This window comes from Bos javanicus, chromosome 12 (genome assembly GCF_032452875.1).
Source record: "Bos javanicus breed banteng chromosome 12, ARS-OSU_banteng_1.0, whole genome shotgun sequence".
NCBI lineage: Eukaryota > Metazoa > Chordata > Mammalia > Artiodactyla > Bovidae > Bos > Bos javanicus.
In genome coordinates this window covers 84,404,161-84,429,072 of record NC_083879.1, presented here as the reverse complement: position 1 = coordinate 84,429,072, position 24,912 = coordinate 84,404,161, and the positions used below count along the sequence as shown (strand labels likewise).

The following is a 24,912-nucleotide window of genomic DNA, read 5'->3' as shown; positions in this document are numbered from 1 at the left end:
ATGTGACAAACTGAATCATTGGAAAAGATCTTGATGCTGGAATGATTGAAGGCAGGAGGAGAAGGGGACGACAGAGGATGAGATGGTTGGATGGCATCACCAACTTGATGGACATGAGTTTGAGTAGGCTCCAGGAGTTGGTGATGGACAGGGAGGCCTGGTATGCTGCTGTCCATGGGGTCGCAAAGAGTTGGACACAACTGAACGACTTTCACTCAATCACTTGATCCCATACAGATCAGTACAGAGTGTTGTGGAGTTCCCTCTTCCACATGGTGGGTCTTTATTGCTTCGGGCATCTATTTTATACACAGCAGTATGCCCATGTCCTCCTCTCCTTCCTCCCAAACCTTCTCCTCCTCCTCACCCCCCTTCTCCTTCATCTTCACCTATAACCCCCAAAATAATACGGGTAATTCCTTTTGCTCTAGTCAACCCTACTTCCATACATCTGCAGACAGCCCAGGGGTGGGACTGGGGTCGGGCTGGGTGGGATGAGGAGGGTGGGCATGTTTCAGGGCAGCTTTAAAGCAGCAGTGGAACTGACTTTTGCTAAGAAGAGAGGAGGGTCGGGTGGTGAGGGACCCTGTTTTACCCAAAAGTATTTCTGTGCTAATTCTTGGTTGATTCGTTGGGAGTTCAGAGACAGGAATGTCTCTCTCTCTCTCTCTCTCTCCCTCCCTGCCTCCACCCCACCTCCAGCATCTAAAGGGCATCCTTGCTTCAAGAACACAGGCTTCCTCCTTTCGTCTCCTGCTCCCCCACCAAGGATTCTGCTTCACACTGGAGGCAGCCTGTGGTTGCACAAGAAAAAGAGTTCCCACGACGGCATTTTGATCCCAAAACACTTGGCAAAAATCATACTGTGCTTTCAGTTGCCTGGAATACTTTTTCAAAAGCAGCTTCTCTTTTAATTTTGACTCTCATGATTAAAGCTGGAAAGGCTCGGAAAATGTGTAAAGGCAGCACCGTCCTGTCTGATCCAATTGCCTAAACATCACAGGGCTCTTCTGAAAGTGTTCAGAGAAGAATTCTAAACCAACCGACCTTGAACTAGTCAAAAATGCATGGGAACACAGAGTTAATACAATATTTGATTTTAGAAGTCTGTCTAGGGACCACAGTCATAAGAACCACACATGACAACTGCAAGGGACTCTTTTGATAAAATAACATTCCTTTTCAATATTTTCTCAAAAGAAAATAAAGTCACTATTATGTAACCACTCAGGGCAGAATTTTCTGAGAAGCTTGATTTTACTTCCAGTTTTGCTTTTTCTTCTTAATCATTTGACACAATAGGTATGTCTAGAAAGTGGTTACTCTACATCATTAAAGGACATTTAAAATTTTATACTCACCATGGTGGAATAAATTGGAATCTCTTTGAATGGATTAACCAGCAGGAGAATGTCCCCAATAAAAGTCTATTAAATTGAAAGGATAGAAATTGTTATTGGACCATATAAATAGCACTTTTAAAGTTAAATATTGTATAATTTTTAAATCACTGAGAAAACTATAGAGAATAAATAAAAATCACACTTTAACATTTTGTGAATTGTTTTAAAAGTTTGTAAATAAAAAGTCAAATTCACATAAAATTAAACCAATAAGCTTGTCCCACTGAACACACAAGTGAAATGACTATCTTAAGTAATTAATTGAACACATGGATGAAATTTTGAAATAAGTAATTACCAAGTGGAATAATTAACTCGCATTGAACACTATTACCAAGAACTGCACAATGTATGTTCATTTAAATTGAACACCAGCCAGTTCCAGTACGTTTAAAGGGTTTGAGTCACATAAAGTGCATTCTCTGATCACGGATTATGATGCAAATTAACCATGGATAGCTAGAAAATCACCAAATGTGTGGTGATTATACATTTGCAAATAACCTATGAGTCAAAAAGAGAAATCACAATGCAAATGAGAAAACATTTTAATTATGATATATCATAACATGTGAGATGCTACTAAAGATACACTAGATATGAAATTATTATTATTATTTTTTGATATGAAATTATTGCCTGAAACATATGTTAAAAAAGAATACAGGCAGGTAATGATCTAAGTACCTGTTTCTAGGAACTCATCAAATTACAAGAAATTATCAGAAATAAGTAACCAACATATGAGCAGAAATGAATGGAATTAGTAAACAAAAGCCATGGAGTAAATAAACTAAAGCCAAAAGGCGATCATGGAAAAGTCAAATAAAAACCTGGTGTCCTAACGAGACCGACTGAGGAAAGAAGAGGAAACAGACCACCAATATGCCAAGTAAGACATCACTACAGATCCCACTGAAGTGGGAACAGATGAAGAGGGATATTTAGATGATGTGGACAATAATCCACAATCTTACCAAGATAAATGCAATAAGATGTCAGAAATCTAAGTAGATTTATTTTCGGTAAAAAATTGAATCCATGTCTAAAACCTTCCCGCAAAGAAAACTAAGAATTCACCAGTGAATTCTTGCCAATACTGATGTAAAAATAAACAAATTTCATACAAATTATTCCAGAAAGTAGCAGAAGAGGGAACATGAATCACTTCATTTTAAGAGGTCTGCATAAACTTAGTATTAAAAACAAATATATTGAAAGAAAATTATAGGCTGTTTTCCTTCATTAAAACACATGCTAAAGTAATGAGAAAAATACAGACAAACTGAATCCAATAATATATTCAACAAATAATAAATTTCAACTAAAGAGGCTTTATTCTAGTAATTCAAGGTTGGCTTCATATCAGAAAATCAACTCTTGCAATTTGTATTACTAAGAAGTCAAGAATAAAATTTATATGATTATCTTAATAAATGCAAAAAGCATTTAATAATAGTCAATTCCCACTCTTGACTAAAAATAATAATAACTTTGAAAACTACTAATACAACGGAACTTTCTTAATCTATACAAAGTAATTACATGTGGTAATAACTTGCTTAATGATAAAACACTAATTTTAATGATAAAACAGCTTTCTGCAAGGATCAGAAACAGCACATAAATGTGTAATATGCTGACTTCCAGCCAAATTTTTAAATTAATAGCCCCTATATCATCAAATGGGGCTTCTCAGGTGGCGCTAATGGTAAAGAATCTGCCTTCCAGTGCCGGACACCAGTTCAGTGCTTGGGTTGGGAAGGTCCCCTGGGGGAGGGCACAGCCACCCACTCCAGTATTCTTGCCTGGGGAATCCCATCGACAGAGGAGCCTGGAGGGCCATGGTCCACATTGCAGAGTTGGAAACAACTGAAATGACTTAGCACGCACACATATATTATCAAACAAGGCAGAAAAGGTAAGGATCTATCAGGGTTTCAAAGAGAAACATGAAAGCCATTATTTGGCTCCCACTTAGTGGTGTGTGCAGAAAAGCCAAAGAAAGATGGTCCATAGTAACTTAATCTGGAAGCTCTGGGAAGGTTTACTTAGAGACTGAAAAAGTACCTAGAGGGAGTTTATAAAGCTTTGCACTTCACGGAGTGAGAAAGAGAACTCCAGGGAAAAAGTCTAAGGGGGGTGACTAGGAATCACCAATGATCATGTTTAGGGGCCAGACAGGGAATAAGGACATGTGGCCATCCTTCCACGAAAAATGACAAGCTACCGAAAAGTTCTAAGACTGGGAGTTTTGAGATTACATTTCTTCTGCATAAAAATGGCCCTAGTTCCTTGTGAGATCAGACTGAAAAGGGGTGAAGTTTCCCCTAGGAAGGCAGGAGGCTGCTGGGGCCAGGACGATGAGGGTGGTGAGCACGGGGAGGCAGAGGACGTGAAGGTCGCTCAGGCGTGTCCGACTCTGGGGATCTTCCCCAGCCAAGGATCTAACCCAGGTCTCCCTCACTGCAAGCGGATTCTTTACCAGCTGAACCACCAGGGAAGCTGTGGACTAAATGATATTTGGGAGAAAAAGCCACTTGAAAGGCATGAACGAAAGAAAGGAAATCAGAACCATTCAACACAGATTTAGAGAACAAACTTATGGTTAGCAGGGGGGAAGGATGAAGGAAGGAGGGAGTTCGTACACACTGCTAGATTCAAAATGGATAACCAACAAGCATCTGCCCTGTAGCACACGGAACTCTGCTCAATGTCATGTGGCAGCCTGGATGGGAGGGGGTTTTGGAGGAGAATGGATACGCATATACGGATGGCTGAGTCCCTTCACTGCATACCTGAAACCATCACAACCTTGCTCATCGGCTCTACTCCAGCATAAAATAAAAACTTCAGTGGTCTACCGATAACTTGACTAAGACGTTAACAGGAAGAAGAATCAGCAAGACGTTATGGAAAGAGAGACAATGGCACAAACCACACAAGTGGCAAGGCAGCAGCAGAGACCAAAGTAATCAGGCTCTGCCTCTTCATGCTGATGACTCAATTCCATTAATTCTGATAGAAGTATTTAGTTTTAAGTGTATTTACAGTGGCAGGCAATTTATCCAAGTGTTAAGATGCTGCCCTGAATTTTCATAGGTTAATCAGCACCTGACAATTTATTACTTGTAAAGAAATCTCAGATTTCACATTTACATGAAAATTACTTAATCAATTGCTCAGTGGAGGAGGAAAAAAAAAAAAAGGGTGTGATCCAAAAGGCATAGCAGACATGTGCATCATCAGATTTCTCTGTAGACCTTCTGATTGAATTGCTCTGAGTTGAATTTAATGAAATCAATGAGAGAGAGAAAGAGAGTCTGAGATTACATACTGCCAAAACCGATCCACGTACTGGAAGAAATAACACATATAAACCAGAGTAGAACCAAGCAAATCAATCCTCCGTGCTGTTTGTCATCTAAGTCAGATATCTGTATCTTATTATCAGAGATATGTGTATAAATTACTTACTCAACAAAGACATTTCTTGATAATTTGGAAACACAGTATCTTTTTTCATGCAGACAGAGGCAAGCCCTCAAGGCTCACTTAGCTTTTCCTCTCTGGCTTCCTTTTCCAGATCTGAGCGGCCGAGTTAAAGCAGATGAAACAAGCAGCATTTTTATAACTGACCTGCAGATCCTGCGGGATCTAAGCAGGATCTTCTCCTCCAGCAAACCTGACAACAGGAAGTTGTCTACCCTCAGGCAGACAACTTTAACCACGCTGAAGTGTGGGTCATTGCTGAAACTGCCTCATACCTGAATCAGAAGAACTGACCTGAACCCTGAGAAATCCACCTTAAGCTATCGGGATGCTCCTAAGTAACAAAGAGCCCTCTCCTTGTAATACTAGCAGCACGGAAGGGTGAATATACACACAAGACAGAGCCATGCAAAAGGCAATTTCAAGGGCACTTACGTAAATCTGATTGTTCCCAAAGCGCTTCTGAATTTCATAAAGCAGGCTGCTGTCTGTGAGCTCGCTGAGCGTCGCCAGGTCATCATTGGGAGCGGGAGGCATCAGCTTGACCTGAGGAAAAACCAGGTAAGATGAATTCTACTTCCCAATCAACTGTCCTCACAGCTGGATGTTCCAGTTTCAATTACATGTCAAAAGTTTACAGACCACATGACTGTGAAACTGTTATTAAAAGATGATACGGTTCACTTAAAAGGAGCAAAAAAAACTCACCAACCGTAGCAATGTATTCAGAGGAGAATCTGTTCCTGTGCCCCGCAGCCTGCACATGGACACGCACACACTCACCAACACACACACGCCTCATGTGGCCCAGCATCCACCACACCCTGAAGTCTGTCTAATTTACACAGCTCTGAACTGCGCTGAGCCCTCTGTAAGGCCAGCTATTAAAACGCTCACGTTTGCAGTGCTTCCAAAACTAAAGGAAAACTCTTTTCAGGAAACTGAAATAGGAAGAAAGCAGTGTACACAAACGTCAGCTTCGGCACATGTGGAGGAGGATGCTGGAATTCCACAACAGACTCTAGAATTTTGGCTTGTAATTTTCATCCTGCCCTACATTACTCTTAAGGCAGTGGTGAGGTTAAGGTAATTCTGCCAGAAAGAAAGAGAGAAAAAACTGTTTTCCCACTCAATTTAATGTTGAGTGACAGAGTTGAAAAACTGGAAAACACTTCAAATAAAAAAAGAGATGAATTTGAATTATTTAATTAGATGAAAATCTATCATTTACAAGTCAGAAATGGACAATGTTTAGTTTTATAGACACAGACTAACACCTCTAGCAAGTTACCATACATGTTGAACTTCCAAAGAGACCATAAAAGAGAAAAACCAAGAGCAGGATTTTTTTTTTCCTTTAGGAGTAATGATTTACACTAAGATAATAAAATTCTCTTACAGTCACTGGTCTAAGGAGCAGAATGCAAATTTGAGTGCACGTTTAGAAAAAAAATAAAAAAGCATGAACAGCACTAACAGAAGTTTCACATTTGTCCCAACGAGCCTGTAAGAGCTATTGCAGCATCTCCTTGGAATTCTTGAGGATTTTCATCCACAGTCACAGCTGCTCCATGGTGAGAGAAAGTACCAGGCTGACGGTAAAAATGTGAAGACTTCCCAGCCAGCTTGCCGTGATGAAACATGAAAATACAGTCTTCGGGTAGATCAAGGGAAGAATTCCTTGTATTTATCATGTCGCATTCCAGACTGATCAGGAATGAAGCTCTGATAATCAGTCTTAAGCAAGGCTCCCCAAGGGACACATACTTTATAAAGATTCCTAAAGCATTGTGACAGCTGACAACCAGTAGAAAGAAAAACAAGAAGTATGTCTGCGGATATTTTTATGTTCAGAGTGGAAGGCTTAGTGTACGCTACCAATGTCTCCCGAACAATTACAACTACAGTCAAAACAGAGACAGCATAAATATGTAAAAAAAAAAATTAACATCTTCACTAGGATTGATCATCATGGTTCTCATGAAGATATGCACGTTTCCATACGCACTGCTGTGCTTTGTTGTATCTGACTCTTGGCGAGCTCCATGGACTGGAGTCCACCAGGCTCCTCTGTCCATGGGGATTCTCCAAGCAATAATACTGGATCAGGTTGCCATGCCCTCCTCCAGGATATATATGTGTACACACATATATTTTCTCCTCTTTATACATCCCTGGAGAAGGAAATGGCTACCCACTCCAGTCATTCTGCTCGGGAAATACCATAGACAGGGGAGCCTGGCGGGCTACAGACCATGGGGGTCGCAAAGAGTCAGACATGACTGAGCGACTGAGCATGCACACTTTATATACATGTATATTTCCCAAAATAGAGATCTCAAACACAAAACATACATAATTCAGGATAGAAAGTCAGGGAGAAATTAGAGAAGCGTTTTGATAAATGTTTTAAGACCCAAAAGGAATTTACATCTTGGAAATACTCTGAATTCACCCCTTCCTGTTTCCTATTTGTCAACAGGGCTGTGAGTGCTGTCAGCTTTATTGCTTTGTTCTCTTTTGTTTGACGGTGTTTTCTCTCTATGGGACATAAGCAGTGTATGTCAAGGAACCAGAACTTCAGTGGGCAAAGAGGAGTTCTGACAAATGGAATAAGTACAAGAAGACCCTGAGGAAAAGGTTGTCTAGGAGGAAAGAACCAAGGATGCATGAATGAAGAGGAAAGAGGAAATTAAAAAAAAGAACAAAAGATCTGCCTGGGATGGTCCTACCAGGGAAAGGGGTGACGATCTGACCAAATACCATGCTCCCCAAAGCTGAAGCCCTCAGCCTGCCTGCACAGCACTGTAACTGCTGTTACCTGCTTCTGGGGGCTTCCCTGAGAGCTCAGCTGCAAAGACTCTTAACTTCAGCTGTTTGGCATTTCCTGCTTTGTAGAGCTCCCCAGCGGAGAAGGCAATGGCACCCCACTCCAGTACTCTTGCCTGGAAAATCCCATGGACAGAGGAGCCTGGTAGGCTGCAGTCCATGGGGTCGCAAAGAGTCGGATACAACTGAGCGATTTCACTTTCACTTTTCACTTTCATACATTGGAGTAGGAAATGGCAACCCACTCCAGTGTTCTTGCCTGGAGAATCCGAGGGACGGGGTAGCCTGGTGGGCTGCCGTCCATTGGGTCGCACAGAGTCGGACACGACTGAAGCGACTTAGCAGCAGCAGAAGCATCAGAGCTCCCCGGGGTGGCTCAGACCGTAAAGAATCTGCCTGCAATGCAGGAGGGTTGGTTTCCATCCCTGGGTCAGGAAGATCCCCTGGAGAAGGGATGGAACCCACTCCAGTATTCTTGCCTGGAGAACTCCATGGACAGAGGAGCCTGGCGGGCTACAGTCTGTGGGTTCACAAAGAGTGGGACACACCTGAGCGACTAACACTTCACACTTGCTTTTTATTCCGCTTCTTAGAGACCGCGGTTTATCAGGTCCTTTGTTTGCTGAGGATTTACGCTTTTGTGTACCTGGGTGCTGGTACAGAAGGAGAACCACTGCCAACCTTCAAAAGCCCTCTGTGCACAAGGAGCCGTGGGACACACGCTTTGTCTCCCATGCGTAGAACTGTCCTAGGTCAGTCCGGCTGTGGGAAATAAACCTGGAGCTTGCAGTGTTTTCCCCAAAGAGCACCGGAAACTGTAAAAGAAACACTTGTGATTCTAGGCATCTTGAGTTTGTTTGGTCAGCTGAAATACTCAATTCGGAACTTGAGTGTCAGTTGAGAAGTGAAAATGAATTTTGAGAATTAAGATAATATATGTGAAAGTGTTTTTGTAAGCTCTTAAAGTACGATTTTGTATTATTATTTTTTTAAAGTAATCTATCCTTACACTGCAAAAAAAGGAGGAATTACATGAAGTAAGAGCAGACAAATTAATGGACAGAAGACTAAGCTACTGGGGCAAAACCTTACAGTCAGTCTATACAAGTAACAATCATAAAAACAGTAACTGTGTCTTACAGAGTTTTTATTCATGCTTGGTAACTGTGCTGTCATATTGCAAGCTTAGCCTTTGTCATCTTCAAAACAAGCAAGTAAGGTGAGTACTATATACCCATTTTACAGATAGGGCTTACTGAGGTTAAGGGGCTCCCAGAGCACAGAGCTCCAAAAGCAGGCCCGAACTAGAGCAAGTCTGCATGACTGCATTCTCCTCTCTCTTCACCCCTAGGAAAACGCACCTTCACTAAACAGAATAAAATGACCTGAATTTTAAGCTGGAGCCAAATTTAAATAAATATACTATGAAAGGAAAGGAGAGAGAAGAGAAGAGGGAGAAGCCAAGCAGGTAGGAGACTAAAAAGAGCACAGAAGCAGGCAGGCAGAGAGAGGAGGGATGGGAGGCAAGAGCAGTACAAAGTGAAAGAGAAGGAAAATACCGCACATTTTTAACCATCTTAAAAAACAAAAACAAAACTCTACATTCTCAGAGATATGATCAAGCTAATGTGAATTTTGGTCACTATCAGAATCAAGGGAAAAAACATTCAAATCAAGGCTTGAATATTCATTTACGTAGTTTGCTGTTGTTTCCACTAAGTTGTGTCTTGCTGTTTGTGATCCCACAGACTGTAGCCCGCCAGGCTCCTCTGTCCACGGGATTTCTCAGGCAAGAATACTGGAGGGCATTGCCATATCCTCCTCCAGGGGATCTTCCTGAACCAGGGATCAAACTCAGGTCTCCTGCTTGGCAGGCAGGTTCTTTATCACTGAGCCACCTGGGAAGTCCCATTTATGTAGTTATCATTTGATAAGACCTACATTTTCTAAAAATCTGGAAGGAGAGATGCTGTGGATTTTGTTCAACTTGAATTACATATGATATGTTTCTCTTTAAAACGTGAATCAAAACTTGATTGCTCTGAGAAGGCTTTTCTAAAGCCCTCCTGGGAAGTGTGGGTGAAGAATCCAGTTGATGGATATTCCTGCCAAGAAACCAAGCACCTTGAGACCAAGAATGAACGATGACGATGATGGCGTGATGCTCATAGTGGGAGATACGAGTGAATATCCACCCAGTCAATCCTGGAGAAAATCAGTCCTGAATGTTCATTGGAAGGACTGATGCTGAAGCTGAAACTCCAGTACTTTGGCCACCTGATGTGAAGAACTGACTCATTGGAAAAGACCCTGATGCTGGGAAAGATTGAGGGCAGGAGGAGAAGGGGAAGACAGAGGATGAAATGGTTGGATGGCATAACCAACTCAACGGACATGAGTTTGGGTAAACTCTGGGAGTTGGTGATGGACAGGGAGGCCTGGTGTGCCGTGATTCATGGGTCGCAAAGAGTCAGACATGACTGAGCGACTGAACTGACTGAACTGATTCCATAGATAACGTAAGCACATGAAACCTGAACACTAATTTCTCCTAGTTTAATACCAGATCAACACAACACGATGACAGTTGCTTTCAATGCCTGTGACACATTTATAAAGAGCTTACAGGAAAAAATTGAAAAGGTTTTCCGCAAGGATCACATTTGACATTATGCTGCTAATGTCTTTTCATTATTTTCAGATTTTATGTCTTAGAGCTGCTTTAGGTTCACAGCAAAACTGACAGGAAGGGACAGAATTTCTCATATACCCCAGCCCTCTCCTGGATAGCCTTCCCTATTATCAATATCCCTCTCCAGTGTGGCTCTTCTGTTACCATCACAAACCTCCACTGAAACGTCATCATTATCCAAGGCTCACGGTTCACATCAAGGATCAGGATGTGAGGCCGGATCCTTACAGCCTGGCCACTCTTACATCCTTTCATCAAGGCCACTCTTGGTGTTACATGTTCTCTGGATTTGGACATACGTGTTACATCAGGTATCTATCTATCAGGTATGACAGGGTCATACAGAGAGAAGCTCCACTGCCCTAAAGACTCCCTTCTCCTCCTATGTATTCCCCCCGCCCTGATCCCTGGCAACCTCTAATGTTTTTAGTGTCTCAATGCTGCTGCTGCTGCTACTAAGTCACTTCAGTCGTGTCCAACTCTTAGCGACCCCATGGACTGCAGCCTACCAGGCTCCTCCATCCATGGGATTTTCCAGGCAAGAGTACTGGAGTGGGGTGCCATTGCCTTCTCCCAGTGTCTCAATAGTTTGATCTTTTCTTGAATGTCAAACAGTATAATCATACAGTATATAGCCTTTTCAGACCAGCCTCTGTCACTTAAGAATATGTATTTAAGGCTACAGAATGCTCATAGGATCTTTAAAACTGTTAAGAAAAAGCTTTGTCTTAAACTTCACCTAACACTCAATTTGCCTGTCACTGTGGACTGAATGGTTCCCCTCCTCCAAATTCACATGCTGAGGCTCTAGCCAGCATATGACACTGTTTGGAGATAGTGATTAAGAACAAGAAAAGGCCCTAAGTCATGTCCAATTCCTTGCAACCCCATGGACGTAGGGCTCCTACAGTCCATGGGACTCCTCTCCGTGGGATTTCCCAGGCAAGAATATTGGAGTGGGTTGCCATTTCCTTTTGCAGGAGAACTTCCCAATCCAGGGATCAAACCATGTCTCTTGCACCACAGGCAGATTCTTCACCACTGAGCCACCAAGGAAGCCCTATAGGGCCTTTAGGAGGTTATAAAGGTTCAGTTCAGTTCAGTTCAGTCGCTCAGTCATGTCCGTCTCTTTATGACTTCATGAATTGCAGCACGCTAGGCCTCCCTGTCCATCACCAACTCCCAGAGTTCTCTCAAACTCACGTCCATTGAGTCGGTGATGCCATCCTGCCATCCCATCGTCTGTCGTCCCCTTCTCCTCCTGCCCCCAATCCCTCCCAGCATAGAGTCTTTTCCAATGAGTCAACTCTTCACATGAGGTGGCCAAAGTACTGGAGTTTCAGCTTTAGCATGAGTCCTTCCAAAGAACACCCAGGACTGATCTCCTTCAGAATGGACTGGTTGGATCTCCTTGCAGTCCAAGGGACTCTCAGGAGTCTTCTCCAACACCACAGTTCAAAAGCATCAATTCTTCAGTGCTCAGCTTTCTTCACAGTCCAACTCTCACATCCATACATGACTACTAAAAAGCCTCTTGATGAAAGTATAAGAGGAGAGTGAAAAAGTTGGCTTAAAGCTCAACATTCAGAAAACTAAGATCATGGCATCTGGTCCCATCCTTTCATGGGAAATAGATGGGGAAACAGTGGAAACAGTGTCAGACTTTATTTTTTGGGGCTCCAAAATCACTGCAGATGGTGATTGCAGCCATGAAATTATAAAGGTTAAGTGAGGTCAAAAGGGTGGGGACCTGAACCTATAGGATTGGTGTCCTTAAAGGAGACACCAAAAAGGCTGTTTATTCTCTCTCTCTACCATGTGAGGACACAGGGAGAAAGCAGTTGTCTGCAAGTCAGAAAGAAGACCTTCACCAGAAATGAGTCAGCCAGCACCCTGACACTGAGCTTCCAGTCTCCAGAACCGCAAGAAAGAAGCTTTCTGGTGTTTAAGGCACGTGGTGTGTTGTATATTATTCTGGAAGCCTAAGCTGGTGACTACACCCACTAAAATTTGAAGATATTTCAAAATTACAAAACTGAATTTGTTATTTTAAAATAACAAAAATGAATGAAACTAAAAGTAGAGGTTCTTGAGAAAACCTCAACAAACTGTCTTTAAAACATTGAAATTAGACACAGTAGAAAAACAAAACACTTTCAGAGATTACTCTGACATTTATAAAAATGCTCTGTCATTTATAAAACATGAAATGTAAAACTGTCATTTATTTCTGTGGAATTGACAAACAAATACACTAATATCTATTAAGTTCCTCAAAGTAATCTCCCATCTTTTTGACATTGGGACAAACACACACACACACACACACACACACACAAACAATACACCAACACACACACACAACACACCAACACAATTGCATTTAACAAGTGACCCAGTGACTGACTTGCCTTTTTTCATTGTTAGGTAAAATATTTGATATTTGTAAGAAACAAAAAACACAGTCTGCATAATAATCAAAATGATGACTAATGCCATAACTGAAAATATTCAGAAATTTAGCGTATTAGCTGAATGTCCATTCCTGGTTAAGTCAAGATTATAAAATTCAAATCCTTGTGAAATACAACAGCAATTTTTGTTAATGGTCAGTATAATACCATAACAATATGGGCATTTCACAAAATATTAACATATGCACTTATTAATTTTTCTTTGAATGGAAATTAGTGGGAGCTTGCTTCTGAAAAGTTGGCCCTAAGGCATGAACTCGTAGCTGCAGCCGTGGCGGACACGCAGGAGGGTGTGATTACCTGCTCAGGCTTGGCGGGGCCGTGCATGGGGGCGTTCTCCACTGTGCTGTCCTGAGACTGTCGTTTGCAGAGACCTTTTGTTGCATCTTTGAACATAATGTCTTTTTCCAACAGGCTGTCTTGCTTGGCGATTGGCAATACCAGGGGACTGCTGTAGGAAAGAATCCATGCTATAATTAGTCTCCTAAAGTTGCCACCTCAATCAAAAACTACCATGACCAAACAGCTCAGTCTGGTTCACCCAAGAAACACTCTCAACACTGCAGGGAAAATCCGTGAGAAACTTGAAGCTTTTCAATCAGCTCCAAATTTCTTTCAACTTTACTTCCAAGAGAAACATATACTTATTTCAACTGGAGAAGAAAATGGTTATGAATGTACAGTACATAGGCCTTAACAGACGACCAATGGGCACTTTAAAAGCTAAGGTTGAAACTCGTGACTGAACTAAGCAAAATATCTAAATGTGAAAATGAACTACAAACAAGTGAAAGCAACATTCTACAGTTGATTAAATTATAGGATTAAAAATATATTATAGAATCATGTGAAAGGGGCTCAGTTGTATTTGACTCTTTGTGACCCCGTGAACTATACAGTCTACGGAATTCTCCAGGCCAGAATACTGGAGCGGGTAGCTGTTCCCTCCTCCAGGGGATCTTCTCAACCCAGGGATCGAGCCCAGGTTTTTCATATTGCAGGCAGATTCTTTACTGTCTGAGTCATCAGGAAAGCTTGAAAGAATCATGGGAAACAGTTAAAATAGTTTGTGATGAAATGTTAACAGGGGAATTAAAACTGAATGACGCAATAAAGGGCTGCATTGTGATAAACAAGTTCTATTAGTTCTTTACCATTCAATTTAGGGAAAAGTAAATAAATAAAACCTGTATCATTTTGTTGTTGTTCTTCCGTTGACTTCATGCCAAAACGGCTCAGTTTGGTCAGTTCAGTTGAGTCACTCAGTCATGCCCAACTCTTTGCGACCCCATGGACTGCAGCATGCCAGGCCTCCCTGTCCATCACCGACTCCCGAAGTTTACTCAAACTCATGTCCATTGAGTCCTTGATGCCATCCAACCATCTCATCCTCTGTCATCTCCATCTCCTCCCACTTTCAATCCTTGCCAGCATTAGAGTCTTTTCCAATGAGTCAGATCTTGGCATTAGCTAGCCAAAGTATTGGAGTTTCAGTTTCAGCATCAGTTCTTCCAATGAATATTCAGGACTGATCTCCTTTAGGAAGGACTGGTTGGATCTCCTTGCAGTTCAAGGAACTCTCAAGAGTCTTCTCCAACACTACAGTTCAAAAGCATCAATTCTCCAGTGCTCATCTTTATCCTCCAACTCTCACATCCATACATGACTACTGGAAAAATCATAGCTTTGACTAGACGGACCTTTGTTGGCAAAGTAATATCTCTGCTTTTTAATAAGCTGTATAGGTTGGTCATAACTTTCCTTTCAAGGAGCAAGTGTCTTTTAATTTCATGGCTGCAATCACCATCTACAGTGATTTTGGAGCCCAGAAAAAATAAAGTCAGCCACTGTTTCCCCCATCTATTTGCCATGAAGTGATGGGACCAGATGCCATGATCTTAATATTCTGAATGTAGAGCTTTAACCCAACTTTGGCACTCTCCTCTTTCACTTTCATCAAGAGGCTCTTTAGTTCCTCTTCACTTTTTGCCACAAGGTGGTGTTATCTGCATATCTGAGGTTATTGATATTTCTGCCAGCAATCTTGATTCCAGCTTGTGCTTCATCCAGCCCAGCATTTCTCATGATGTACTCTGCCTATAAGCTAAATAAGCAGGGTGACAATATACAGCCTTGACGTACACCTTTTCCTATTTGGAACAGTCTGTTGTTTCATGTCCAGTTCTAACTGCTGCTTCCGGACCTGCACACAGACCTCTCAGCAGGCAGGTGAGGGAATACCAGGTGGTCTGGTATTCCCATCTCTTTCAGAATTTTCCACAGTTAGTTGTAATCCACACAGTCAAAGGCTTTGGCATAGTCAATAAAGCAGAAGTAGATGTTTTTCTGGAATTCTCTTGCTTTTTCAATGATCCAGTAAATGTTGGCAATTTGATCTCTGGTTCCTCTACCTTTTCTAAAACCAGCTTGAACATCTGGAAGTTCAAGGCTCACGTATTGTTGAAGCCTGGCTTGGAGGATTTTGAGCATTACTTTACTAGCGTGTGAGATGAGTGTAATTGTGCGGTAGTTTGAGCATTCTTTGGCATTGCCTTTCTTTGGGATTGGAATGAAAACTGACCTTTTCCAGCCCTGTGGTCACTGCTGAGTTTTCCAAATTTGCTGGCATATTGAATTCAGCACTTTTATGGCACCATCTTTTAGGATTTGGAAGAGCTCAACTGGAATTCCATCGCCTCTACTAGTTTTGTTTGTAGTGATGCTTCATAAGGCCCACTTGACTTTGCATTCCAGGATGTCTGGCTCTAGGTCAATGATCACACCATCTTGATTATCTGGGTCATGAAGATCTTTTTTGTATAGTTCTTCTGTGTATTCTTGCCACCTCTTCTTAATATCTTCTGCTTCTGTTAGGTCCATACTATTTCTGTCCTTTATTGAGCCCATCTTTGCATGAAATGTTACCTTGGTATCTCTAATTTTCTTGAAGAGATCTCTAGTCTTTCCCATTCCATTGTTTTCCTCCATTTCTTTGTACTGATCACTGAGAAAGGCTTTCTTATCTCTCCTTGCTATTATTTGGAACTCTGCATTCAGATGGATCTATCTTTCCTTTTCTCCTTTGCTTTTTGCTTCACTTCTTTTCACAGCTATTTGTAAGGCCTCCTCAGACAGCTATTTTGCCTTTTTGCATTTCTTTCCCTTGGGAATGGCCTTGCTCCCTGTCTCCTGTATAGTATCATGAACCTCCATCCATAGTTCTTCAGGCACTCTATCAGATCTAGTCCCTTAAATCTATTTTTCACTTCCACTGTATAATCGTTAGGGATTTGACTTAGGTCATACCTGAATGGTCTAGTGGTTTTCCCTACTTTCTTCAATTTAAGTCTGAATTTGGCAATAAGGAGCTCATGATCTGAGCCACAGTCAGCTCCTGGTCTTGTTTTTGCTAACAGTATAGAGCTTCTCCAGCTTTGGCTGCAAAGAATGTAATCAATCTGATTTCTGTGTTGACCATCTGGTGATGTCCATGTGTAGAGTCTTCTCTTGTGTTGTTGGAAGAGGGTGTTTGCTGTGACCAGTGCTTACTCTTGTCAAAACTCTATTAGTCTTTGCCCTGCTTCATTCTGTACTCCAAGGCCAAATTTACCTGTTACCCCAGGTGTTTCTTGACTTTCTACTTTTCCATTCCAGTTCTCTATAATGAAACGGACATCTTTCTTGGGTGTTAGTTCTAGAAGGTCTTGTAGGTCTTCATAGAACCATTCAACTTCAGCTTCTTCAGCATTACTGGTTGGGACATAGACTTGGATTACCATGACACTGAATGGTTTGCTTGGAAACAGATCATTCTGTCATTTTTGAGACTGCATCCAAGTACTGCATTTCAGACTTTTTGTTGACTATGATGGCTACTCCATTTCTTCTAAGGGATTCCTCCCCACAATAGTAGATATAATTGTCATCTGAGTTAAATTCACCCATTCCAGTCCATCTTAGTTCGCTGATTCCTAGAATGTTGACGTTCACTCTTTTCATCTCCTGTTTGACCACTTCCAATTTGCATTGATTCATGGTCCTAACATTCCAGATTCCTATGGAATATTGCTCTTTATAGCATCAGACCTTGCTTCCATCACCAGTCACATCCACAACTGGGTGTTGTTTTTGCTTTGGCTCCGTTTCTTCATTCTTTCTGGATTTGTTTCTCCACTGATCTACAGTAGCATATTGGGCACCTACTGACCTGGGGAGTTCCTCTTTCAGTATCCTATCTTTTTGTCTTTTCATACTGTTCATGGGTTTCTCAAGGCAAGAATACTGAAGTGGTTTGCCATTCCCTTCTCCAGTGGACCACGTTTCGTCAGAACTCTCCACCATGACCCACCCATCTTGGGTGGCTCTACATGGCACTGCTCATAGTTTCACTGAGTTAGAGAAGGCTGTGGTCCATGTGATTAGATTGGTTAGTTTTCTGTGACTGTGGTTTTCAGACTGTCTGCCCTCTGATGGAGAAAGATAAGCTTATGGAAGCTTCCTCATGGGATAGCCTGACTGAGGGGGAAACTGGGTCTTATTCGGATGGGCGGGGCCATGCTCAGTAAATCTTTAATCCAATTTTCTGTTGATGGTTGGAGCTGTGATCCGTCCCTGCTATTTACCTGGGGCTAGGCTAAGAGAGCTAAGTTCATAAAATATAAACACAATCTGAATGCTTAATTTGTAACATTTTAGTATAGTAAAATTTAAAAATGTACTTCCCTAATTGTGACTATAAAGCAGAAATACATATTTAATCAAATGCAACATATATAAATATAATTATTTCATGAATTTTACAGTCGTAGTTGTGATTCTAATTAAAGCATAATGCATTTTGTTGTTTTAGAAAGTTTTAGTTTTAAGGAGGATTTCCAAATAGCAAAATTCACTCTGTAGATAAACAGTTCAATGAGTTTTGTCTACATATATATAGTTATATATAGTTGGTTAGATATATAGACACACACACACTCATATAACCCATGTAACCAGCAACACTTAGGATATTCATCGCTCCCAAATGGCTCTTTGCACACGGCTGTAAAGTCATCAACCTCCACAAACCCATGCCCTGTGGTGGTGGTGTTTTTCAGTTGCAAAGTCGAGTCCGACTCTTTGCAATCCCATGAACTGCAGCATGCCAGGCTCTTCTGACCTCCTCTATCCCCCGGAGTTTGCTCAAATTCATGTCCACTGCATCAGTGATGCTATCTAACCGTCTTATCCTCTGCTGGTCCCTTCTCCTCTTGCCCTCAATCTTTCCCAGCATCAGGGACTTTGGGAATGAGTTGGCTCTTCGCATCAGGTGGCCAAAGTATTGGAGCTTCAGCATCAGTACTTCCAGTGAATATTCAGGGTTGAGTTCCTTTAGGATGGACTGGTTTGATCCTTGTAAGCATGGGTAATTGTTTCCCATTTTCTAAAATGACATATGGGAGGAATTACAGAGCATGTAGCATTTTGTGCCTTGCTTTGTTTACTTAATGTCTTTGAGATTCACTCAAGCCGCTGCACATACCAAGTTTTTCATGTTTTATCACTGAGCAGCGTCCTCCTGTAGGAAGCACTGCACTTTGGCTGACCTTCAAAGCTTTGGGATTGTCCAGTTTTTGTCAATTATGAACGGAGCCTCTACACACACTCATGTGCAGGTGTCTGTGCTGATGTAAGACAAATGTTTTCATTCATTTATCTCCCCAAATACTTCCTTCCTTATCTCCCTTTATACTCACTGTCTCCCTTTTCTGCATTGCCAAGAAATTAAAAAAAAAAACAATGAAAAGTAAAGAGAGTTTTTGCGTATACTGAACCTTTTGAGTACGAAGTAATTAATAAACCAATAGTTAGATTAGTCAAGGTAGAAACTAGAATGATAGTTTATAAAAATGTAAAACCAAATCTAAAGGATTTCTAAAAGGAAGAAGGACAGAAATGGTATGGACCTAACAGAAGCAGAAGATATTAAGAAGAGGTGGCAAGAATACATAGAAGAACTAAACAAAAAAGATCTTCATGACCCAGATAATTAAGATGGTGTGATTACAAACCTAGAGCCAGACATCCTGGAATGTGAAGTCAAGTGGGCCTTAGAAAGCATCACTATGAACAAAGCTAGTGGAGGTGATGGAATTCCAGTTGAGCTCTTTCAAATTCTAAAAGATGATGCTGTGAAAGTGCTGCACTCAATATGCCAGCAAATTTGGAAAACTCAGCAGTGGCCATAGGACTGGAAAAGGTCAGTTTTCATTCCAATCCCAAAGAAAGGCAATGCCAAAGAATGCTCAAACTATCACACAATTGCACTCATCTCACACGCTAGCAAAGTAATGCTCAAAATTCTCCAAGCCAGGTTGCAACAGTATGTGAACCATGATCTTCCAGATGTTCAAGCTGGTTTTAGAAAAGGCAGGGGATCCAGAGATGAAATTGCCAACATCTGCTGGATCACTGAAAAAGCAAGAGAGTTCCAGAAAAACATCTACTTCTGCTTTATTGACTATGCCAAAGCCTTTGACTGTGTGGATCACAATCAACTGTGGAAAATTCTTCAAGAGGTGGGAATACCAGACCACCTGACCTGCCTCTTGAGAAATCTGTATGCAGGTCAGGAAGTAACAGTTAGAACTGCTCCACGTCCACATAGAACAACAGACTAGTTCCAAATAGGAAAAAGGCTGCATATTGTCACCCTGCTTATTTAACCTATATGCAGAGCACATCATGAAAAGTGCTGGGCTGGAAGAAGCACAAGCTGGAATCAAGATTGCTGGGAGAAGTATCAACAGCCTCAGATGTGCAGATGACACCACCCTTATGGCAGAAAGCAAAGAAGAACTAAAGAGCCTCTTGATGAAAGTGAAAGAGGAGACTGCAAAAGTTGGCTTAAAGCTCAACATTCAGAAAACTAAAATCATGTCATCTGGTCCCATCACTTCATGGCAAATAGATGGGGAAACAATGGAAACATTCAGAGATTTTATTTTGGGGGGGTCTCCAAAATCACTGCAGATGGTGACTGCAGCCATGAAATTAAAAGATTCTTGTTCCTTCAAAGAAAAGTTATGACCAAAGCAGACAGCATATTAAAAAGCAGAGACATTACTTTGCCAGCAAAGGTACATCTAGTCAAAGCTATGGTTTTTCCAGTAGTCATGTATGGATGTGAGAGTTGGACTATAAAGAAAGCTGAGCGCTGAAGAACTGATGCTTTTAAACTGTGGTGTTGGAGAAAACTCTTGAGAGTCCCTTGGACTGCAAGGAGATCCAACCAGTCCATCCTAAAGGAAATCAGTCCTGAATATTCATTGGAAGGACTGATGCCGAAGCTGAAACTCCAGTGTTTTGGCCACCTGCTGCAAAGAGCTGATTCATTGGAAAAGACCCTGATGCTGGAAAGATTCAAGGCAGGAGGAGAAGGGGACGACAGAGGATGAGATGGTTGGATGGCATCCCGGACTCAAAGGACCTGAGTTTCAGTAAACTCTGGGAGTTGGTGATGGACAGGGAGGCTCGGTTTGCAGCAGTCCATGGGGTCGCAAACAGTCGGACACAAGTGAACGACTGAACTGAAGTGACTGAAACGGAAGATGGGGCTTCCCCCGTGGCTCAGTGGTAAAGAATCTGCCTGTAATGCAGGAGATGCAGGAGAGGAGATGTGGGTGTGATTCCTGAGTTGGGAAGCTCCCCTGGAGGAGGGCATGGCAATTCAGTCCAGTATGGCTGCCTAGAGAATCTCATGGACAGAGAAGCCTGACAGGCTACAGTACACAGTGTCACAAAGAGTTGGGCATGACTGAAGCCACTGAGCATGCACGCGTACAAAAGGAAGAACTGGTGAGTTTACTGAAACAGCTGAAATACTTCTTTCACATCCCAAATCTAATCGCAGTGTTAACAGAAGGCTCTTTGAAAGGTACACTTGAAAAGAAGACTGCTCCAGGAATAGTATAGTGACCTCATTCTACGTCAGTCCGGGCCTCAGTTTGGTTTCTACCTGACCTTCTAAGACCATCCCTGAGCCTCAGTTCCACCTTTGCCAAATGCAGGAATTACAATATCTAAATGTATTTCAAGTCCAAATATTCAATAATGTTAACACACTCACCTGCGTTTTAAAATATCTGTATACACTCAATAAGATCACAGGTTATAAACCCTATGACTTACTACCAACAATAATTATGAGCAGCTAGTTACGAACACCCTCATTCGTGTGAGAATAATGCCTTGGAATGATTTGGTTGGGCTGATAGACAGCATATTAATTAGTCAGGCAGATATTTTCTGTAAGGAAGTGAAAACCATGTACTTAGGTTCACGGCATGTGTTAATGTTTTGACATCTATGGAGCAATTTTTCTTCAGGTTTCTATTCTAGTTCTTAAACAGAACATGTTTAATCCATAATCACTGTGGTTAACAATAGCATCCTCCTGTTAATGTCTATATATTTAGCTTTTCACTGATTATCCATTTGTAGAATATAAACATACATTAAAATTCTATTCTTTTAGAAAAAGGAAGACTCTTAAAATAATCATGGGTATTTTAATGCTCATTAAACCTTTATAAATTATGGCAAAATATTTGATATAAGATTAATTTAAAAAATAAGTTGCAATTATATAGAAAGAAGAATTCAGCTTCATAAACAAGAAACATATAAAGCATATGAAGAAATATGCCCAGTGAATAGCAGTTTGCATCAAAAAGATAGACTCATGCTGAAGAAGGCAGTAACATTCCTCTCATTCCAACGGAGCATCTCCCTGCTCTGGACCCCTGACCCTTCACTTCTTAGAGAAATTACTTTAAAGATCTTAAGATTATGATTTTTTTTTCTCTGCCTGCCTTTGAGATGTAAATCCCTCCTAGGCTTCCAAGGGCTTCCCAGGTGGCTCCAGTGGTAAAGAACCTGCCTGCCAATGCAGGAGATGTAAAAGACAGGGCTCAGTCCCTAGGAAGAATGGCTTCCCCAGTAAAGATCCCCTGGAGGAGGGCATGGCAGCCCACTCCAGTATTCTTGCCTGGAGAATCCCATGGAAAGAGGAGCCTGGCAGTCTACAGTCCATAGAGTCACAAAGAGTCAGACACGACTGAAGCGACTTAGCACCCACGCACGCCCAGGCTTACAACCCAGGGGTTCTGTCTGCAGGAACTGACAGCCACCCTTCCAAGATGCAATCATCATGACAGATGGCCCCTGGCCTCCCTGTCACTGCCAGACGGCAGGAGCCTGACTTCCATAAACACCAGCGAGCAAACTCCTGCCTCATCACTCCGACCAGTTCTGGTTAACTTCACCAGCACTTTTCCTCTAAGCCCGGCACTAACAAGCTTTCTGGCCCTTACTCTCAATCTCTCTTCCCGACTGCTATGCATGTGTGCACTCAGCCACTCAATCGTGTACCACTCTTTGTGACCCCCTAGACTGCAGCTCGCCAGGCTCCTCTATCCATGGGATTTCCCAGGAGAGAATATGGAATGGATTTGCCATTTCCTTATCCAGTGAGTCTGCCACCCTCTTGAATTATTTACTGACTTTGCTGGTGCACTTTTTCTTTGATGCTAACAAGAGATTACTGTCATCAGATCAGATCAGATCAGTTGCTCAGTCGTGTCTGACTCTTTGCGACCCATGAATCGCAGCACGCCAGGCCTCCCTGTCCATCACCAACTCCCGGAGATCACTGAGACTCACGTCCATCGAGTCAATGATGCCATCCAGCAATCTCATCCTCTGTCGTCCCCTTCTCCTACTTCCCCGAATCCCTCTCAGCATCGGAGTCTTTTTCAATGAGTCAACTCTTCTAATGAGGTGGCCATAGTACTGGAGTTTCAGCTTTAGCATCATTCCTTCCAAAGAAATCCCAGGGCTGATCTCCTTCAGAATGGACTGGTTGGATCTCTTTGCAGTCCAAGGGACTCTCAAGAGTCTTCTCCAACACCACAGTTCAAAAGCATCAATTCTTCGGTGCTCAGCCTTCTTCACAGTCGAACTCTCACATCCACACATGACCACAGGAAAAACCATAGCCTTAACTAGATGAACCTTTGTTGGCAAAGTAATGTCTCTGCTTTTGAATATGCTATCTAGGTTGGTCATAACTTTCCTTCCAAGGAGTAAGCGTCTTTTAAGCTCATGGCTGCAGTCACCATCTGTAGTGATTTTGGAGCCCAGAAAAATAAAGTCTGACACTGTTTCCACTGTTTGCCCATCTATTTCCCATGAAGTGGTGGGACCGGATGCCATGATCTTTGTTTTCTGAATGTTGAGCTTTAAGCCAACTTTTTCACTCTCCTCTTTCACTTTCATCAAGAGGCTTTTGAGTTCCTCTTCACTTTCTGCCATAAGGGTGGTGTCATCTGCATATCTGAGGTTACTGATATTTCTCCCTGCAATCTTGATTCCAGCTTGTGTGTCTTCCAGTCCAGCAGTTCTCATGATGTGCTCTGCATATAAGTTAAATAAGCAGGGTGACAATATACAGCCTTGACAAACTCCTTTTCCCATTTGGAACCAGTCTGTTGTTCCATGTCCAGTTCTAACTGTTGCTTCCTGACCTGCATACAGATTTCTCAAGAGGCAGATCAGGTGGTCTGGTATTCCCATTTCTTTCAGAATTTTCCACAGTTGATTGTGATCCACACAGTCAAAGGCTTTGGCATAGTCAATAAAGCAGAAGTAGATGTTTTTCTGGAACTCTCTTGCTTTTTCTATGATCCAGCGGATGTTGGCAATTTGATCTCTGGTTCCTCTGCCTTTTCTAAAACGAGCTTGAACATCAGGAAGTTCACGGTTCACACATTGCTGAAGCCTGGCTTGGAGAATTTTGAGCATTACTTTACTAGCGTGTGAGATGAGTGCAATTGTGCGGTAGTTTGAGCATTCTTTAGCATTGCATTTCTTTGGGATTGGAATGAAAACTGACCTTTTCCAGTCCTGTGGCCACTGCTGAGTTTTCCAAATTTGCTGGCATATTGAGTGCAGCACTTTCACAGCATCATCTTTCAGGATTTGGAATAGCTCAACTGGAATTCCATCACCTCCACTAGCTTTGTTCGTAGTGATGCTTTCTAAGGCCCACTTGACTTCAGATTCCAGGCTGTCTGGCTCTAGGTCAGTGACCACACCATCGTGATTATCTGGGTCATGGAGATCTTTTTTGTACAGTTCTTCTGTGTATTCTTGCCACCTCTTCTTAATATCTTCTGCTTCTGTTAGGTCCATACCATTTCATATTTATATATATCATTCTACACTCTCCATATTTTCTTCAATGAAAAAGTATTCTGATTACAAAAAAAATTATGGCTAGACATTTATCAGTGAGAAAGAAAAAATAGGATTAAATAATTTACTTTCTAAAAGAAGGCTTTTGGTAAGGCAGCCTCCATAAACATCAAGAAAATGAAAGAGCTACCAGCCAAGGGTACTTTAGATTAATGCAGGAGAGGTAAATTTAACTCAACTGTGGAAGAAATTAGATGGGACTACACCAGCACACACCCAATTTCTGAACTCGACTAGATTTATTCAAGACTTACTTATTTCTATAAACATAAAAGGCATTTCATGCAGAGCAAGTGTGCCTGGAGGAACTGGGATTCTATTTCTGAAAATTGAAAGAGGAACATCATTAAAGTAATGAAGGCAACAATTATTGCCCATTATAACTCAGGCAGTTTTAGAAAACTAAAGAGAAGAAATAAAATGGACTATATTGAGATACATTTGACCCATAAGGGAAGAAAACTTAATAGAAACAAATGTCGAGAAATGGCAAATGTGATTCAGTTATTTTGATGGTTAAAGTAATGGACCAAGTAGATAGTTCCCGATTTTAATCTTAGGAAAATAGCTACATAAATTATTACAGGGAATTGGAGTTATTCTGCATCAATGAAGTAAAATAATTAACCAAAGCTTAATGTGGAATGAAACATTTTTTGGAAAGTGTTTCAATTTATTGCTATTGTTGACACCCGCCCCCCCCAAAAAAAAAACAACAAAAAAAATC

General features: G+C 41.6%; 1 protein-coding gene across 3 annotated transcripts in view; it reads right to left on the bottom strand.

Moving 5' to 3' along the window:
* The window catches only part of MYO16 (myosin XVI), a 517,433-nt gene that overhangs the window by 258,358 nt on the left and 234,163 nt on the right, over window positions 1-24,912 (bottom strand). For all 3 annotated transcript variants that reach the window (XM_061435364.1, XM_061435363.1, XM_061435362.1), the window contains exons 10-12: window positions 13,191-13,341; window positions 5,331-5,441; window positions 1,362-1,427 (exon numbers count right to left, since the gene is read on the bottom strand). In XM_061435364.1, the coding sequence (XP_061291348.1) occupies window positions 1,362-1,427; window positions 5,331-5,441; window positions 13,191-13,341 (328 nt within the window). The remainder of the gene's footprint in view (window positions 1-1,361; window positions 1,428-5,330; window positions 5,442-13,190; window positions 13,342-24,912) is intronic.